General features: G+C 35.1%; 1 protein-coding gene across 1 annotated transcript; it reads right to left on the bottom strand.

The window, feature by feature from the left end:
- Positions 1 to 2,452: 2,452 nt before the first annotated feature.
- Positions 2,453 to 19,996, bottom strand: LOC136803619 (VWFA and cache domain-containing protein 1-like). The gene is made up of 24 exons (XM_067060343.1): positions 19,826 to 19,996; positions 19,330 to 19,398; positions 17,072 to 17,242; positions 16,266 to 16,528; positions 15,902 to 16,046; positions 15,332 to 15,467; positions 15,037 to 15,111; positions 14,239 to 14,367; positions 13,023 to 13,090; positions 12,577 to 12,733; positions 11,043 to 11,201; positions 10,626 to 10,752; positions 10,112 to 10,392; positions 8,849 to 8,988; positions 8,321 to 8,427; positions 7,623 to 7,706; positions 7,291 to 7,392; positions 6,973 to 7,077; positions 6,573 to 6,675; positions 6,002 to 6,103; positions 5,250 to 5,405; positions 4,596 to 4,690; positions 4,358 to 4,474; positions 2,453 to 3,066 (listed from the first exon to the last, which is right to left on the bottom strand). The coding sequence occupies exons 1-24, from the start codon at positions 19,976 to 19,978 to the stop codon at positions 2,529 to 2,531; spliced, it is 3,582 nt and encodes a 1,193-aa protein (XP_066916444.1). The 5' UTR covers positions 19,979 to 19,996; the 3' UTR covers positions 2,453 to 2,528.
- Positions 19,997 to 20,961: the final 965 nt, after the last annotated feature.

Genomic DNA, 20,961 nt, shown 5'->3' with positions numbered 1-20,961 from the left:
CCTGGGTATCCAGACTCAAAATTTCAGAAAAAAACACTCTTACCTCAACATAAAAAGTTTCTAAAATATTAGAGTCTGGTGCAACTAAAAAAGTCTGATGCAGTTTGTTTGATACTGCCTGTGAGTGAACCCTTGTCGACAGACTATCAAAACTTTGTAAACCCAGGCAGACACACATAAATAACTTACTATAAAACCTCTTTTACAAACTCAAAAAACTTTCAAAACTACTTTAAGCTACATCAAAACATCAGCCACATTTATAAAGGCTCCTTTCCAGCGGCCATTTTGTTTAGAAATGAACCTGCATTTTCATTTTCATTTGTTTATCTTTTTTTGCAAGGTCAGCTTTTTCCATAAATTATGCGCGCGCATCGGAAAATATCAAAAACCCCGCGAAAATTCTGCTCAGTGACTGGGCGCGTACTGACCAATTACACGTTTTTTTTTTATTAGAACCTAGTTTATAAGAACATATAGGCTGAAATTCGTCGAAAAATTAAGAACATGCCCAGCCTCAGTTTGGAAAAAAAATGACAAGAAACTACAATTGTTTCCTCTTTTTAAGCAGTTTTAACCCAATTTGGGGTAGATCTTCAAAAGTCGAGAGTCAAATATTGTCCAAATTTTGCCAAATTTAAGTGCTCTTTATTTTGTATCATATTGTCGATTTGAGAGTAGTCTGAAAAATTAAGAACGCATTTAAGAACATTTTAGGCTGAAAATTGCTAAAAAAATAAGCACATCCAGGCTCAGCCAAATTTTAGGTGTTCTAATAAAAAAAACGTGTAGGGAGACTCGCATATGCAGGGACAGATATCCCTGCAGACGAGTTACTTGGACCAGACCGTAAACCAGAGACAAAATATAAAAAAAAACTAGACGGTGAAATAGTTTACGGTCTGGATATCCAGGCTATGATAACATCTGAACTTCTGTTGTTCTATCTCTGTCGTATTTGATGACTATTTTTTGATCAAGAGATCAGTAATGTAGCATCTTTAATGGTAAATTTTATTGGTTTGTCGTTAATACTTACTTCTCAGTGTGTTTTAAACATTAATGATATACCCTTGATAATACACTTGCATTATAAAATCATTGTAAAGGAAAGATCAACAATAAGAAATCTAAACAAGCACAAAATGGCTGGGCTGAAAGAACTCAAAAATAAACAAAGTACCTCGAATGCCTTTGCAATATTTCAGTGAAATCTTTTTAGAAATCAATGAAAAAGTACATCTAGATAATACTGTGAAAGTTTCAAGCCAGCACCTTCACAATTTATCATTCAAACTGACAAGAAAGTTGTCATCTTGAATATGGTTCTTATAATTTCAATTTTGGCGAAAAACTATTTTTTTCACAAAATACCCCTAAAATATGTCCAAATTAGTTCAAGTGTTCTATTGGGTACAGATTCAAAGATATTTAGCAATTAAAAAACTTTTTGTGAAGGGAAATAAGAGGAAAAATTCAAAAACTTTCTACCAATAATAAACTGAGCATCTTGATGTTCTTATAAAGCTCGGAGACAGAGATGGAACAGCAATTAACTGAAAAGACAATGCGGTACATATTCCAGCCGCGGCTTTCTTATTCTATGATTATAGTAAGCTAATTTCTTAAGCAGAGCGATATGAATCTTAAAGAAAATCTAATGTAACATTCATAGTTTATATTGCAATTTACATATCAAAGAATGAAAATTCAACAAAATAATAAATACTGTACAAATTGGATTGAATTTCGCGGGCTGAAAATTTAAAACTGTATTTTTCATCTAAAAACTATTTAATTTTGCGAGTCAACAATCTTGTGTGTTTCATCAAAGGTTAATTTTGAAATATCAAATACCGTGAAATATAACCCAATTTATAACTATTGACTTTGAAAAATTCTATCCCAAATATACAATGAAAGGTGTGTATACAATAAAATAGCTAGATATTTACAATGTGTCGAGAAAAAATAAATTAGAATCTGCAGGATCTTGAAAGTACAAAATGTCAGCTTCGTGTAATATAAGATCCTTCAAAGCAACCCACTAATTTGTTCTTCAAAAAAGCTCTTTTTTATGAGTCACTTTGACTTGCATTAAGTGGGCCTAGGGAGGGAGAGGGATCCCAAAATGTTTCCAGATTACGGTTTTGCAACACCATAAAATTATATTTTTGGACACTTCTAACTGCAAAACGTTTTGCTAATAATACTCGTAGTAAACTTATTCAGATTTCAAAAAGTCTTTTGTTTTCAAATAAGAGTGATATCGTTTGCTTACTCATCAACTTCAACTCACAAGCTTTATCACATCGGATTGACACGGATATGGAGCAAGATTGGTCAGAAAAAAGGAAAAGAAAAACATCTTTTTGCTTAAATCAGTATAAGAAAACAATAGGGAGACACTGTCCTGATATGAAATATGTGTCTGATGTGAAATGTCCTTTTAATGTAATGAAATCTTTTAAGTCTTTGTTTATTGAATAGTACTCAGAAAAATTAATTTTTACATACTATGCGATGGTTTAAGCCGTGGTACTAACTGAACCATTTTCATCTGCAGGTCTCTCCTCGTACACTGCTGGCATTGTTATCTCTACTGCAGCATCTTTGGTATCAGTCGGTGATGGTACTGATCCTAGTCGATCGTTTGGTGCGTGGCCTGATGGTTGATATCCTGGTTGATATTGGTCATCATCAAAACCACTGTTGGCTCGAGGAGTAAGTGTTGTGTTAGAATTATTCCCGTTGTTATTGTTATTACGTTGTCTTCGTTTAGCTTTTTTATTGAACCACCAGTAGATACCACCCAGTATGGAGCATACAAATATTATACTAAATAGTATAATCACAGCAATAGCACCATCTGATAGGTCCTCAGTTTCTTGCGAGTCAGGTGTTGTGGGTGGTGCAGGCGTTATGATGGGTGGTGATGGCGTCGGAAAACATTCTTCGTCAGAATAATCACAATGCTTTTTCTCGTCGGCAACATGGGTTCCATTTGGGAATTTGAAACACCAGTTGCAAGCAGGTTTGAAACTTTCACAATTATCCCATGTGTCGCTGAAAAGTAAATGGTATATCAACAAAATGTAGTCTTGAATGACTACCCTGTAATGCATGATTATCATTTTTAAGGGTAAACAGAAAAATCACACGAAACACTGTGAACCCTTCCCACTGGAAAAATTGACCAAAATATCGGCTCCATTGAAAAATTATAAATCAATTTTTGTCACCACTAAGAATAATCCGATTCTCACTACAAAAAGCTGTGCTATTTTTTTCAATCTCCGCTGAATTTTATGGTTCAAAAACAATTGATTTCGTCAAATCCCCAGCCTTTCAAAACATGGAAATATCAATCTCCATCACGTTTTGGTCCGTTATTTTCACCCCACTGGCTGAAAGATTCTACCGGGTCTGTGAGAAGGGGATGTACCATTGATCAGCAAGAAGTAATTATAGCATACAGCGTTAAAAATCTTGACTGTCGGGAATATAAGTTTTGTTTACTTTCCCCTGACTTTCTTTCTCTTCAACTGTAAATAGTAGGGGGCCAAACTTGTTTTATATTCTCTAACGTTTTTTGTATTGGTCTTTCACTACCACAGGTTTTGTTTGAGAAATGTCAAAGCATAAAAAAATGTTCTTATTCTGGTTAAAAGCTTCCACTCGTTGTAGCCCTTGCTTTTATGTTTGTGTGATTCTTAAGCTATTCCTAAGTTTATGAGGTAGGTGAAAGTGTTAGTAAAATAATGCTCAAGATCAGTATCAAAAAAATTGAAACTTGTTCTTTATATGAAAACATATTATCAAATGTTATACCTCATTATAAAGAGAATAGGGCTATTCTAGAAAGAAAATTGTACCCTTTTTGAGGAGGTCTTTTTTTTGGAAAGTTTACCCCCCCCCTGGGTTTTATTTCAATTGTTCAGAACCCCTCATTTTTTGGACCACCCTAGATTTTTGACCTCAATTTACTGATCATCCTAGATTTTCAACCTCATTTTACTGAGACTTTACTCTATTATAAGATTTATTATCCAGACCACCTTGAACACCAGGGGCAACCTCGTATTCCTTGCATGTTATCAGCTTTTCGATGCTCCAGAGCGCCAGATAATACCCTGACATGTAATGTCTGATTTCGACGTAAAATTACGCAATACAAAAACAAAACGTCAGATTTCATTAGTGAATTGACTTGAACTTTAAAGCATTGTTTAAAAATTCAAAAATGACAATTGAAAATTAAGAATAAAAAAAAAAAGATAGAATTAGGATGATTCTTCCTACTTCTCAGTACTTTTTCTACACCAACCACGAATCTGGTCGACACGTCGACACTCACCGTTTCTTGCATTCAGGGTCAAAACAGAGAGTAAGCTCTGAAATGTTTCCTTTGAACCATTTTTCTGAGAAATCTGTTTTTCGTTTGTCCTCTGGGTTGCATTCAAGTCTGCCTGGGCTATGAAAAATAGTAAAAAATTCTAGGAGGTACAATGAAGATGTATTTTTGATACAAAGAAACCATCCAAGAAATCTAACGAAGCTTGGCAAAAACTTTCTCCAAAACTTTAAAGACTTACGTAATTCGAAGATCACTGAGACAAGTAACGGGTTGTATGCAAGGACATTCACAATTTGTTTCGCTGATATCGTTCGAACAATACCCAAATCTTTCCTGAAAAATTGAAAATAGTAGAATTCGCTTTTAAATGATTTCGACCACCTGTATTCCGTACAACGAAACCAACGAAATTAGTTTCTCAGGTGCGCTTTTTGCATTTTTAACCATACGTAATGATATGTTTTGAAGGTCAAAACTTTTGGAATATACAGTGGAGTCTCCATAACTCGAGCATGCACGGGGAACACAAATTTTGTTCGAGTTAAAGAAACATTCGAGTTATATAGTTGAAAAGCCTCCACTTTATTTTGAAATACACTTTTTTTTTTTTAAGAAACACACTTTTAAGAAACACGAGGCTCAGAATGCCTAAAAACTAAGAAACATCTCAGAAATATGCTGAGGCTGAGAATGAGAAAATAAAAATTTTTAATTCGTTTTTTTTTAAGAACCTTCCAATCCAGCCTTCCACGAGGCTGATCATGTCAAAAAGTTTAGAAACATGTAAGAAACATTTAAGGCTCAAAAGGCCGATTTCTTAAAAAACATTGAGGCTGATTGGTATAAAACTAGTTTCTCAAAAAAAACGTGCAAGTTTGAGAATTTTCTTTACGTTGTTGATTGGTTCTTCACAGTTACAATTTTCTGGTAAAGTGCAAGCGTCATTAATATACAATAATAAAAGATTGGAATCAACAATCGGAACAACTCGATAATCCAAACAATTTCGATTCGATTCATATTTCTTCGCTTCGGTCACGTGATCAAGCTGAAAAAAAAAAAAAAGATTAGGCAAGGGGAGAGGTAGCCTGTACCATCCCTCCTATAGGCGTTTTTTGATATTTTGAAAAAACTTATCGTGTGTCGAATTTCCAGTTATCCTTTCAGTCAGCGAAGAAGAGTTTGGTACAGGCTAGGGGACGAGGTTGAACATGTTTTTATCACTAATAAAGTTTAGTGTTAATAAAAACCTGTCAATAAAAATTAAAATTTCCTAATAAACTTGACGAAGGCCTTTAATGGCTTGAAATGGAGCAAACCCTGAGAGCGAAACAAGTCAAATAGACCTTTTCATAAATTACGTCACGAACATCACTTGCCTCGTTTTGAAATTATTGCCATGGTGATTAAATCCCAACGGATCTTCTTAAAACTACTTCCTATTCATAAAAAAACGATTTAATGTCTCAGGGGACATAATCACCATGGTAATTGTTTGAATACGAGGCAAGTGATGTTCGTGACGTAATTTATGAAAAGGCCTATTGCCATTAAGATTAGTTTAATTTCAAATAATGCATAATGCAGTGGAACCTCGATAAATTTTTAGAATTTTTATCAAACAGTAAAATACTCATTACTTACAGAGTAAAACCATTCCTTGATGGTTATATTGTTTCGGAATTCCAAACAATAATTTTTTATCATAACTCCCTCTTCGATCATGCTCTTTGCAACTCGACTATGCTAAAAATCAAAAAACGGCGAAATTAGTGACATCATCACCGACACCTTAGGACACCCCTGCCTCACAGTTCCGGTGGAACTTCTTTCCACACTGGGGATGATATTTTTTCGAAATCCTAATGGGGATAGAAATTCTCTTGCTCCCATTTCAAAAAAATGAAATACAATTTTTTGATTTTTTTTAATTTCAAATGGGGATGAAATCAAAGTCGATTCTGCAGTCGGCTGAAATTTTAGGGTAATCTTCCCACCTGGGAGAGATGTCAGACAAATCTTCCAATAGGACGGACGTCCCACCGGGTCTGTGACACAGGGGTGTCTTAGGTTTTAAAATTTCTCAACCTGGTCTCTATCTCTGACAGGTAAAAGCCAACCGTCGTTTAAAAATCGAAAATATTTGGAGTGAGAATTTAGGCGAGAGCCAAAAAAAGTATTGTTAGGTTGAACAAGAAATCTTTCTATGACCTACCATCTTAATGATGTGTTGATTTTCGAGGGTTGAATTTTCATTCTTTTCCATAAAACTCGATTGGTAAACCACGAAGCCATTTCGATCAATCACAACACATGCTCTGTAGTAAAAACGTAGTTCTCAAATCTGATAAGCTCTAATGGTTGGCTGGTCTAAGAAAAGTTATCCGTTTTGGATTTCCTTTCAAAATTTGGAGACATTCCTAGATTTTTGTCTTAAACGCCCTGAGAATACAGTGACTCTCCTTAAATAAGTTTTCTTGCTTGTGTTTTAAGGGCAGCCAATGTCCTTTAACATGGGAACCTTTTTCTGGAATAGTCAAAATTTAATTTTAACTGCATAGAAAACTTGTGAAATAATGTATGTTTGGATATAGGAAAATTAGAGAACAACCTACCCATCAGTTTCGCATTCATTGATTGACTTATCCAGTAACACTTTAAAGTAGGGTAGTTTGAAATCCATCGCTATATTCCCTGCTTTCTCTGTCGAAGTCTTGCCCCTGATAATTGGAAAAGAGATTATGTGTTGACTCAATGTTGCAAGACCACCCGATTCTATATTGGTCTTAAAGCCTTTCTTTTAAATCATTGTTTTTGAAATTTAGCTTGACTAAATAAATATTTCTAATTGACTGCAGGTCTGGTGGCTTCTATAGAACCCATAATTATATAATATTAGTCACATATAATACTATCCGACTAACTATACCTACATGTGTAGGACTTGTCCAAGAGTCATAACAGTTTCACCAGTAAAGGCATCCAAGTAGGGCGTGGTTAATGTCATCCCTTTTTGAGCAATCATGAGGCGGTACCTTGGAAGATAAGAATAATATCAAATATTTTTATGAGAGCATTTATCCTTTTAAATGTCATTCCAACATAGCTTCAAAATTCTAAAGATTAAAAGAAATGTCATTGATTTTTTTATCCGGGCAGGATCAAAAGATTAAAGTATAGCATCAGTGCGACCCAACATACAACAAGGCCTTTCAAAGGATTTAGCAATCTCGTAAATGTAAATGGGTATGCCGGGAGAGATTACCATGGTCGAGCTCTTGGGTCGTATGAAGGATTCATCAGTAAGCCAGGGTAAATACGGAAGAAACCATTCTCCATACCAATGTACCTACAAAATAAACAGTTTGTTTTCAGGCAATGCCAGGGTGTTATCTGGTGCTATCAGTAAGCCCTAAAAAGCTGATAATACGCAGGGAGCGAGGTTGGTTTGATCCAAAGATTGTTCCTTTTGTTTGTAATCAATTACGAGGGGTAACAAACTTAACTAACTTAGATTAAGTGACATCTCGTCCCGAACGCAATACGTGAATAAGGTAAATTATAAGGTAGGTAGTCCGCTAATACACCCCCTTCTCACAGACCCGGTAGGATTTTTTCAGCCAGTGGGGGTAAAATTAACAGACTTAATCTCGATGAAGATTGATATCCCCACGTTTTCAATGCTTGGAATTCAAATTCCATTGTTTTAAAGTCAGAAAATTCAGTTGGGTTGGGTAAAAATAGCGTGATAATTTACAGTGGGGATTGGTTTATTTTATTACCTTCAGTGGGGACAAAAATGGAGTATAATTTTCCACTGGGGAAGATATTTTGGCAAGTTTTTCCAGTCGAAAGGGGTCCCAGTGGGTCTGTGAGAAGGGGGTGTGCTAATAAGGCATGTAGAAATTCTTGTGGACAAGGTATAAATACTTCCAATTCCAATGGGAAATTAAGAGAGTTTACCTTGCGATGATACTGATTGCTTTCTCTGATGTATCATTTTTCCAATATTGATCCATAGATTTTGTAGCTTGTGCCGATAACCGTATATTTTTAAAAACATCGATACTCTATAAAGAAAATGAATAGAATAAATTATCTGATTATTTTTGGGTTCTCACCATGATGAAGTTTCCCTGTAAGAGTGTTACCTAATTGTTTCGTATTAAATCATTGGTTTGCTCATTTTTCCCGGTGGAATGCTTTCCAAAAATTATGCTAATTTTTTCATGTTTTTGAGACATAGCATAACTTACCTGAGTTTTTTATATAAATGAACATTCCGACATTCCAATATGGCAATTTTCCCTAGTCTACTTCACTAGACTTAGACCATCAAAATCATAAGAAAGTAAAGTTCAGTCAGATGTAGACTCTTGTCAACCTCGTTCCCAGAATAATCTGGCGTCCATCAGTAGTGTAAATAAAGCCTGGGATACATGAACACGAGGTTGGACTCTAGTCTAGCTGAATCCAAAACTTTAAGAATACCTTGAAGAGGCCACGAGGTGTTGCTGTCTCCCCAGGCATGAACAAGTCTTTTAATTCCTGAACCGTCTCATTTGTCTCTAGTTTGAAGTAAATACTTGGCCTGAGAAAAGCATCTGCTGGAAATTTGATTACTGCCAAGTCTGAAAAGATTAAGAAATAACTATGTAAAGGCTCTGTAGTAGCTATATAAATTATCTTCAATAAACAGACTTAAGCATAACATTTAAGAAGATGTAAATGAGTTAATAAGAAAGTAACGCGAGAGTGTCTTTATTATATTATGCCAACCCTGTATCACAGACCCTGGGACCCCAGCATTTCAATTGGAATCTTTATCTTCACTAAGGAAAAAAGTTCCACCGGGGCTGTGAGACAGGGGTGCATTATGGAAATTATTACAGTGTTAATAAAAGCCATAAAACTCTTCTACTATATGGGATCACAAAAAGTTATCTTATTTGTTTCTCATTGGCGGATCGTTTAAAGGTCACGGGTTATCATCAGTTAGGGTCAAAGTTTGAGCTCAAGGAACAAAAGTCCTCATCAAAAGAGTCCTTTGGAATTACAGAATTCGATGTGCGACGATCGCTCAACAGATACAGCGACTTGTACAATATGTAATTGGTCCAGCGTGCAGCAGAATGGACCTTTAAAAAGCAACTGATCGAAAAGATTTTGTCTTTGTCGGGGCCTGTGCGCGCAATAAATTAACAAGTCCAGGCTAAACCAACCGCTGATCTAGAATTTTTGCCCCGCATACCCGCGCGATGTTTGACCTATGTTTTGGATTGAATTGGTAGTAGAGTCAAATTTCCTGGTTAGATTAAAGGGTTGTTTCAGGTAGGGTTAGGGCTAGGGTTGGGATGGGAGTTAACCCCTGGTTAGGGTTTTAGCCCCCGGGTAAAGTTTGGAGTAAATACCATGTTTATAAGGAACTTTGAACTCCTTAATGTAGTTGTGACTCGATGGCCGAGTGGTTAAGGCGCTGGCGTTCTAATCAAAAGTGCTTTGTGCTAATGGGTTCGAATCCCATCAGCGGCAAAAGTTTCGAAATTTCGAGAAATGTATCAAATTTCTCATAAATTAGCTATACAAAGAAAGTGTTAAAGAATAGAAGCTCAGAGTGGAGGATGGGAAGGAAATTTTTTTGCGTCACTTAAGGAACCCGGCACGAGCGACATTCGGTTATTGCCACGTCAGTTGGACCTTCACGCCGCTCCGGCTTCTTGTTCTTTATATATTTACATTGGAAACATTACGTACCTTTGACTGCTACCTGTGTTTCACTGTATTTGCAAATATGATCATCTAAATATGTGGAATTCCATAGATCAAGGCGATGATAATCTTCCGCCCCTCCTTGATTGGTGATTTTGAGTTCGGATTTTTCGTAATCAGATGACGTCACAATAGTCAAAATGAAGTCAGACTTTGGAACAGCTTTCCAAGTATAAGTCAATGTTTTATTTTGTGAAGTGGCTCCAAAAGGCCCTCGAGATATTGGCATCATTACGTCTGATAGAATCTTTGATCCAGGAACACCGCTAAATGTGATTGAAAATATTGGTTTGGAAGATTCATCATAGATAACCCTTTATAAACGATCAAAACAATTAAATATCGAAGCCCTTATTTTCTTAAAAGTTTTGAGCAAGGTTCCACAAGGTTTACATCTTGCAACAGTTTCTTATTTAGTTCGAGTGAAAGCTATTTATTCCATGAAATGTATACCGCTGAAACCAGGAGTATAGATAATTTGATTCTAGAATTACATTACCTTATCATATCATTGTACACTTCATCTTTGAAACTTTGTGAAGATTCGATTTGTAAAATATTAACTGTCCGAGAAAGTTCATCTGATCCAAGCGGTTGTCCGAATTTCGGATGAATAAATGTTTGACCTGTGATAAATATATTAGATGCTTCAATTTTATTTCGATAACAATTAAATTAATGTAGGGAAATTTCTGGGGAATAATCCTGGTTTTCCAGTTCTGTGTGCATTAACTGCTTTTTACATCTCTTAAGTGAGATTAACGTCTTTAGAGTTTACACGAATCAAATGCACATGCGTGTATGGAGACTGTATGAAAATAAGGGGCCTGAAACTAATGTATGCACCAGTCCTGTAAAAATACAAACTACTATGAGTATTTATTGTCAAAGCAGAGGATTTTAAAGTAAGCCTCGCCGTTTCTTTTGATAAGGAACCAATAAGAATTTTCCGTTTGACTCCATTCTTCGCGAATAAATTCATTGGTCAGAAAAGAAAGACAAACGGCTCCTTTCATTGGATTTTGTGAAGATGAACTTTTATCCACCACTGCTTTACATGCGTCAATGGTTGTGCCTAAGATTGAAACAAGATTAATCTAAACAAGACGACTTGAAGTCGAAAGTTTCGCCTAAAATTTTAGCTACATGGGGAAAACAAGAAGTAGAGATTGAAGCTAATCTGAAATCTACTTTACATCGGGCCTAGCCTGGAGATCCATGCTATGATTTCTTATTCTATATACTGATGGCGAAATATATAGCATGGTATGGGCTGACAGTTTGAATTTCCCATATCCTAATAACGGTTGAAAACACAGCCAATCAAATCCTGTTATTGTTTCACTGGTCACACTTTCTTAAAGAAAGCGCAACTTCCGAAATTTGGTTTTTATTTAAGTTAGTGAGGACAGCGCTAAATTCGAATTTCCCACTGTAATTTTTTTGAGGCCAAAATCGGACTCACAGCTCTGACCCGTCAAGTATTCATCAGATTTAAAAAAATACGCAGACGGGTTCCTGTCTACATCGGGCCTTGATGAAACAATTTTCCAAGAACACCGAGGCTTAAAAACGCTAAAAAAATAAAACCAATTTAACAACAATTACTGTTTAATTTTTAAGAACTCTTATAAATTATATGCTTATAAAAATAAATATGCTCATATTGCACGCCATCCCTTGTTTACTTTGTAAGACCTAATTACCGAAATGTATATGGCTGTCTATCAAGAGTTATTGACTTGATTCTTATAAAGTAAATGCTTATAAGAAAAATGAATATGCTCATCTTTTTCGTCATCCTTTGTTTACTTTGTAAGAACTAATCACCAAAAAGTATATCACCGTCTATCAAGAGTTATTGACTTGATTTCAATTTCATTGTAATACTTTCGCTAAGGCGAAATTAATAAGTTTGCGTTTATCGACCCAGTGATATTCATATTGGAAGTTACTTTCAATATGATTGGAACAAGATTTTGAAAAACTAACAGTAGGTAGTACCTTAATAGATTAATTTTCGTGCGGAATGTTTTTCGCTGATTGAAAATCCAAAATTCTTGTGTGGACAAAATTTCGCGAATCGACCACTTATTCTGCCAATTTCTTTCATTTTCCTAGGGGTTTTGGCCGAAGTCCTGATTTTAAATATTTTGCGAGGACTAATTTTCGCAAATAGGGTTAAAATTTGCGGTTCGAAATAACAAAAATTGACTTTACCTTGGAGAGAAAAAACTCTTAGAACAGTTGCAAGGGATTTTTATAAAACTTTGGTCCAAATTTAAGAAAACCATGGCCCTTTGAGATCAGAAACTTTCGATTTTTAGATCATTTTAGTCTAGTTCTGGGCTCTAGTTGCTCCTTTTTTTCGTGGGTGGAAATCAAATGGATTCATTAAGTGTCTCTTGGATCACAATCCTTTAAAAAACTTTAAACTATTTTGCAAATACCTCTTCCAAATCGATCAGATATAGGCATGATGTAATGAACTTTGTCGTCGAAGTCGTTGAAATTCTTAGCGGAGGATAAAATGGCAGATATCTTGGAATTGATGGTAAAATGATTATTATCCTTTCCAAGTTCAAATTCCATAAAGTTGTCACGACCCTAGAAAAATGAAATTGAAGGTTAATGCAACAATTATCGCTTATTTATTCACTTCATTACCTCGAAGGCAGCTCGAAAACAAGCAATCCAGGCTCAGTAGATATTTTGTATTAATGAAATCCACCAGGGGGTTTTACAGACACTGTCACTGAGACAGGGGTGAAATATTATTTTCAGAAATTGCATTCATTTTTGCTGTTTTACATATTTGCTGCTTCAACATTTTAAGTTTTCAGAAATTGATGTATTGTTTGGAAAAAAGGAACATATTATTAGTACACAGACCCACCTCTATATCACATCCGACTCCTGCAAGATTTTTGTTGTTGCTGTACGTTGCTCCCGCTAGTTTTCCATCTGAAAATATTACAAATATTGTATAAAATCAAAAATGAGCACCTAAATCTTTGTACAGTAAAAAATAAATATATTTTGGCTGTTTCCCAAATTCTAAAATCTTACACGACTATAAATAACAGGTTAAGAACATTTTTTATCATTTTTCTTCATTGTACATATGTATATTTTTTCATTGTAAAAGTCATTATAAGTTCGTAAAACATTTGGGATTAACAAACTCCCAGATTAGACGATAGGAGAGATACGGAAACGAGTTTTTCCGAATTTGGTATCAACTAGTGAATTTGTGCTAGTTTGTATTGTTATTCTCAACATCCCAATCTATGGTAACCACAATTAACTTAACCTTGTGAAATGGAATTTAACAAGCTTACTTTTGAAACTTGTGAAAACAATTTTTACATTGCAAATACTAAATTCACAAATTTGCCTTAGCAAAGAATAAAACATACCCAGCATTTGCAAAATCCCAATCAGACCAAAGAAAATGTTTTTGGGGTCGGAAATTGACTTTCCCAAACTTGGTATCAGAATGGTTATTACCAATACTATTTTACATTGTGATTGTCAATCAATATCCCAAGTTATGATATATAAAATTAACAAACTTGTGAAATTGAATTTTACAACCTATTTTTCTTAAGCTTGTGAAAATTAATTTTGTCATTGTGAAAATCAAATTCACGATGACCTTGTGAAAAGAAAGTCTCAATGTGAAATAATAAAACCCAATGTTCACAATATCCCAAACTTTATTTCACAAACTAAATTTTGAAAATCCGATTTTTAAGGGCCGGAAACAACGTTTCACAAACTTGTGATCTGCTAATTTTTTCCTGTGACTATTGATTTTATAGTTCATAGTGTAACGAAGGAAAATAGTATCTACACGCTTTTTTATAAGAATACACTTTATAAGAAATATGATGAAAATGGCTAAAAAGACTAAGAATACAAGACTAAGAATATTATCACCATCATGGAATTTTGCTACTCAAGCTAGTCTGAATTGGATCCTAACCTAAGAATGCTGTAAGAATATTTTAGGACGATTTCCCCAAAAAAAGTTAAGAATATCCACGATGGAATGGATATACACCATTCTTCTAAAAAAGCGTGTATTTACTCTGCCCTATAAAGCTTACCATATATTAGTAGAAGAGAAAAAGAAACGCCACATTCCAAACTTTTCCGCCCATCTTTGAACCCTTTCTCAACTTCAGACCAACTGCCATCCTTGTAGTATCCACTTGTCACAAAGATGAAATGTTTTTCTGAAAAAAAAGGATGAGAAGTACCTCTCATTCATTATGGTTGTATTCACAAAGATTTCAATAATTCCGAAGTACCTGGTCTGTCTCTAACATAGAACCGATGAGACCCTATTACCCACTGGGAAAGTTATCCAAAAAATATCAAAAGCTGCAAACTTTTATCTCTGTTGTGAAGCTTTAATTCCCCTTTCATCTGGGAAAATTTTCTGAGAATCCTAATTGATCTTTTAGAAGAAATACATTTTCAACCTTCTTTAGAATTTATCTCCGGTGACATGAAAATTTCCAGGGATAAAGTTTTCCTAGAAGGCAAATTCCCCAGAATCTTTTTTTATCCCCGCTTACTAATCATCTTTCACCGATCAATGAGACGAGGGGATATAGAGACAAAAATTATTCTTATCTACAGAGAACCAAGGATTAAAAACCCTGGAAATTTTCAACAACATTGATTCCAACAAAATATGTGCAAAGTCAGGGCGTCAGGGCGTCAGGGAAGTTTACGGGGAAAAATAGTGGTGGTAGAGTTTGGAAAGAATACACCAGTAAACACTTCTACCACTTCTTAATCTGCCACGTGCTTGTCGCTGCTTTTCAAAATTATCTCGTCTCCTCTAAACTATAACCTTTTTGACCTTATGTAGACGAGAGGATCGTCTAATAACTGACCTGTTTGATTATTCTTATCATTGTATAGTATCTGAAAAGTTTCTTCAAAGATCTTCTTATAGCTAGCTGCTTCACCTTGAAAAAATGAGAGAGTAAAACTTCGGTTAAGAAAATCTGTGGCTTTAAGTGCGATTCCTGATGTCCAGGGGATTTCAGGGAAGATATAGTGACCTTTATAAACTATGGTCAGTTTTTCGCATTTTTAAATTTGGTCGGTGTTTTCCGGACAACTTATTTCTAAAAAGATTTAATTTTACCAGATTTCCTTAATTTGTTAAGATCTTCTCTTTCCTACCTTTTGGCTGTTTGTTTTCAATTTGTTGGAGAATTTTATCTTTGAGATAAGGAGTTGCTTTTGATGAAATCTTCAAACAATCTGCTTTATTGTCCGATGGTACCAAATTATCCTCATGATAAAATTTTACTGAAATCTATAAAGATGAAAAATTAAACACAGATCCTACCAAAATCAGTAAAATAAAAAGGTAATGTTAGTGACTTTGGTACAAGATTTCTATAAACGATAGAGTTGGAAATTTTAATCAATTGGTCTTTGACGACTAGCCTGAGGGGTACTAGGTTTGCAAGGTGACGGGTATGTCGACCCTTAAAGAGAGGAAAAATTTGTGTTTTGGGACCCTTAGAGAGACTTTTTTCAAAATCTTTGTCAATTTTCAATCGATTTTTATCCAAATTTTAGAAAATCAAGACCCTTTGAGAGAGGAGGATTTTTGCACCCCTTTGAGAGAGTTTCGAGGGTGTGAAAAAGGGACCCTTATGGCTCGCATCCAGTTTGCCTAAGTACCCCCCCCCCTAGTCTTTAAAGTTTTAGAGGTCTCTTCTGAGTCATAAGAAAGAAAATCACCTTATCTTTAAATGTGAAAAGGTTGAGCAATGTCTTTGCAACTTTCTTCACAATTGAGATTGTATCTTTAATTTCTTCGGAATAATCCAGAATAATAACAAAATGTCTCCCTTCACTTCCCGGTAACGTTTCCAATAGTCGCGAACTTGAAGATAAATCAATTAATAAATTAATTAATTTTTTTAATTATTATAATACATCCCTGGTGGTTACATCACTATACCATAGGACCTCAATCGAACTTAGGCTACTGGCTCCACTAACGTATTCCTGTTACTAAAAAATATTTGCTGACGTAAGCAATTCTGTTCGTTTACAGCTTTTGCTTTTTTTTGTACCATCATGAAAAAAAAAACTATCAAACCTGAATCTGGGATCCCTTTGTGCGCATGTGCATTCCATTTGTGAAGGATCTTGATAAGCAGGATAAGTGAACGAATAACCGTCTAAAGAGTCGTATTGAATGTTCCTTGCTTCGCCTTTGGCTTCTTTATAAACATCCTTGCATTTTGTGACCAAATCCTCTTTCTTTAGGTAGTGAATGGATTCTGATGGAGGACTTCCAAGAGAGGGACAGACTTTCGAATTGCTTGGAGGTGTTTGCTCGCAAATGTCTTCCATTGAAACCTTTGGGAATATCGTTTAGATATATGGGGAGGGTGTATATAGTGAAGTTGCGACAGTCAATAATTCTCTTAGCATTGATTTTAGCGAGTTTATGTATTTGCATTTTTGAGGGCAGTGAAGTGTCTCAAGTGATTTGGAAAAACCCCCAGTTATAAGCTAAAAAATCGAGGACGGATAAAAGTGTTGATTTCCCGTCGTTCTCAGTCAGTTAGGATGCAGATTAATTAGAACCTTACCGCCTCTGTCGCAGAAAAAAACATATACATAAACTCAGTTATTTGGAGATGTTAAAGAACGCGGAGATTTCATCCAATCACCAATTTTGGTGCCCCAAAAATAAAGAAATTACCAAAAACGCAAAACGCGTCCAGGTATTTTTAATTCGCTACTATCTTTACTAAGGTGCGCCAAAATTGGAGAAGATAAGTTACCATGCTACTGCTAGTATGGTCATGTTCTACAGTTGTGATGTTGGGTTGGAATCAAAATGACTGGATTATTCATAATAAATTTATCAATAACAAGCCCAAAGTTAAGAGATACCTTTTCACCAAAAATGGGATCAAAATCAAGTTTTAAATCATCAAACTGACAACAACTTTCGACGGGTCTTTGATCACCGTTTTTCGTTTTGTAATCATCCAAAATGTGACTCGCCATTTTGTTCAATACGTTTTCGGCTATTGCTGTTTTTCGCTCAAAGTCTTGGATAAACTAAATTATTTGAAAAAAAAAAAATTAAATCATTCAGTAAATAAGTTTGGAGCTAATCTCATCTCCTGGCACACAACGTTATTTCAACGTTCACCTAACCTTATATGGACGTTGTGAACGTTAGATAAACGTCGAAAAAACGTTGTGTGCCAGCTGGGATTTGTAACAATTTTACACCCCTGTCTCACAGCCCCGGTGAAACTTTTTGCGAAGCGAATTTATGAGCGAAGCAGTTTTGCTATATTGTGCACGTACCTTTAACTTCTATCCCAAGCGAAAATTTGCTATAAAATTTGCTATATAAATCACATCTTCCAACCGATGATTTTATCAAAATGACCTTGAATGATTTGGCTTGAAGCCACGCAAATTTTCTCGGTTTGATAGCTAGGACTGCAAAAAATGCCTTTTTAAAATGGTGTACCCTAGCAGTGAACAGCAACAAAATTACCGGAAGCCGAAACACGGACTTAGAATCTGGCAGTCAAGAACACCTTCAAATTAGCCTATCATAGGCTGATTAGCCTATCATAGGCTATTTAGACTATTTTATATAGGCTATTTAGCCGAAAATCGATAAAAACCTCGATTTCTGACGAAATATAAATAGTCGCGTCTTCTCTAAGAAATACATGCTTTCTCAATGTCAGAGAAATGCTCATGACAAATTTTGACTTTGGATCAATTTTGGTTTAGGATATATTCCACTTTTTGGTACTGTGCATGCGAGGGTAAGAAAATCGGGCTTTTTAAAAAAAAAAAAAGAAAAAACAAACATGTATTTTTGCACACGGCACTTCATTATAAGAAAATTAGCCTATAAAAATAGATTTATTTATATATTTCTGTTTCCAAAATTGAATGTCATATCAGTTTAAGTGAAAAAGATTCTTTTGGCTTTGGGCAATGAAGTAATGGTGAAAAATAGACGCGACTATTTATATTTCGTCAGAAATCGAGGTTTTTATCGATTTTCGGCTAAATAGCCTATATAAAATAGTCTAAATAGCCTATGATAGGCTAATCAGCCTATGATAGGCTAATTTGAAGGTGTTCTTGACTGTCTGGAGTTGATCAAATTACCGCGCGGGCGGCACGCATCTAAGCAATCTAAGCAGTGGTTCTTCGGTTTTTAATGTTTATTTTGCTGTTAAAATGGAAAAAAAATAGTTGAACGGTGACGGAAAGGATCTTCGTCATCCCTTGACTTTTAACAGCAAGTATCAAGTATCAAATAAGGTCAATCAATGAGAGTTTTTGCAAGTCGCGCGGGCGGGAGGAGTGCTCTTTTAGTGAACGAAACTTTACCTTGCAAAACCAAGTGGATATTCTATGATAAAGAAGTACGGAGGTAATCAAATTTGTCGAATTTGAAGAACCAACAAGCCATCTTTGTACATTTTTGTTTTTGTTTTACTTTTATGTTTTCTGATGATTTCGACAGACGATTCGTGATTCGAATAAAAATGTTCGATCGTTCGACGAATATCGTTCGATTTTATTAAGGCACCATTTACACTAGAATAACTAGAAGGAAAACAAAAGAGCGATGCGCGGGCAGCGGCGGGTGTTGTGCCGCCGTGGATTATGTGGTGTGTTTGGGGCATTAAGGCTCTTACGACCCTGTAGCGCTTTTATTAGAAGAGGGATTTTTAGAGAGTCTCTTATTTTGCTAGCAATTTGCGAATTGAGGTGGAGTCTGGATCGCTTCGCAACCCTTATACAATACGGCTAGTCTTACAGCGGGAATAAAAATTTCGATTGAAATCTCAGTGGGGATAAAAATTGTATTGTTCCAAGGTTAAGAAATCTAGTGGGAATGGTTTTGGAGTTGCAATTTCTAAACAATGAATTTCGAATGGGAATAAAATCAAAGTCAATTTCTCTGTAGGGCTGAAATTCTAGGGCATTTTTCCCACCGGGGACGAAATTTTTGTCAAACTTCCCAGTGGGGCTGTGACATAGCGCTGTAATTTTGGTCACTAGAACATGGTCTTAATAGATAGATACGTATAACAGGAGCAATCTTTCTCAAACAAAAGTAAATAACGTTAGCAAAGCCAAAAATTTCGAAATACCATACTCACATCATCAACAGTTTGTTGTGCGTCAAGTGTTAAGGGGTCTTCTTTTTGAGACATTTTATGGAATTTATCCTATAATTTGAAAGAGATCAAGGACTATAATATAGCGATAATCGATCATTCCATTGAATTTCCATACCGGGGTGGACGAACCTTTTCAAGTCGAAAAACCCTTGCGAAACTTCTTTCTATATCTTAAAGGGTCAGTGGACGAACAAAAATCAGCCTTTTACCTCTTGGAAATTTTGAAAAATGAGAAAACACTCTTTTAGACCCCTGGAAATTCTGCTCCCCCTCCCTGGGAATGTTTGTCCATCCCCATGTATGAATATAAATGAAATGGCCCAATAATCCTTGAATAAACCCAAATATCTCTTTAACCAAGTACACGAACAAGTTTATGGTTCAACAATATGTCAGTTACCCAAATCTAAGTGACAAGACCTATTTCTCAGTCATTTGAATTTGTAGAAGCTTAAATTTTAAAGACAATATATACCTGTAAAGTTTTATAGCCAAGATTCTCATTGACCAGTTTTGTCAATTCTTGTTGAAAATCTTTGGAGCCATCTTTCAATCGATTTAAGATAGGATCACCACCCACGTGTGACCAATGAAATAAAGATAACACAATGATGACGTAGTAATTCATAATGGTACAGCTCTGAAGTTTTCTACAATAATTACAACAATCAACAATTTTCTGAAGCTTTTCTCAAGATTTGCGGTTTAACATGGATAAATCAGAAACGATTTGTTTAATGCGTCAATAATGACATTGCAAAGCTGGCATGCTTTGAAACAGTCAGAACAATAAGAAAACCTAGTAATTAAGTGTTGTAAAATGGATATAATTTCTAGCCTCAAAGTAGGCCTTTACAGTTGACGCTCTCTTATTAGACGCTCTATTATTCGATAGACTCCATTATTCGATAATATTGAAAGCCACTGTCAACGATAAACTCTCATAAACAACGCTCTACTATTTGATATGCTCCCTTATTTGATGAAAATCAATTCCCTACGAAAATCAAATTAGAGAGTGTCAACTGTATTACATTATGTCCAGTCCTCCTAAAAGACCATCCTCTAAATCAAAATAAAATCGCAACAACGATGATTATTACTGATGAATATTATCTTTTGTAAAGTCGATCTGAGTTTCCCCAATCCTCCAAGGAATTAATAAAGTCTTAGAGAATATAAACTCAATCACTGAAAGTAAAAAGCCTTTTTGAAATTGTCTTTAAACAGGCTATAATAGGCTCAAAAAGATTATCTCAGCTGGAAAAATGAGACCAATTGGACTTAAATCAATTCGTTTATTCGTACTTTCAGGTTCTGATGCTTTAGCTAAATAAAACCCTAAAGGTAATAAGTTGAGAAAACAAAAGACTAGGATAGCTATGTGAAAAAACAACAACTTTAAAATCCCTTTTAAGTCTCGCTTATTATTTTATCTCTACATGATTTTTACAACTTTCATATATGTTATTATCAAGGCAAGTTGAATATTCATAATGATGTCAATTATTCTTTAAATGTATGGCCAAATATTTTAGAAATTAAAACAAGCATATTAAAGGGTCATTACACGTTGACATTTTTGACTAAAAATAAACAAATAAGTTTAAT

The sequence above is a fragment of the Clytia hemisphaerica genome, unplaced genomic scaffold, assembly GCF_902728285.1.
Source record: "Clytia hemisphaerica strain Z4C2 unplaced genomic scaffold, Clytia hemisphaerica genome assembly, whole genome shotgun sequence".
Classification (NCBI taxonomy): Eukaryota; Metazoa; Cnidaria; class Hydrozoa; order Leptothecata; family Clytiidae; genus Clytia; species Clytia hemisphaerica.
Note: the sequence above shows the minus strand (reverse complement) of the source record. Positions and strands in the feature narration are given on the sequence as shown.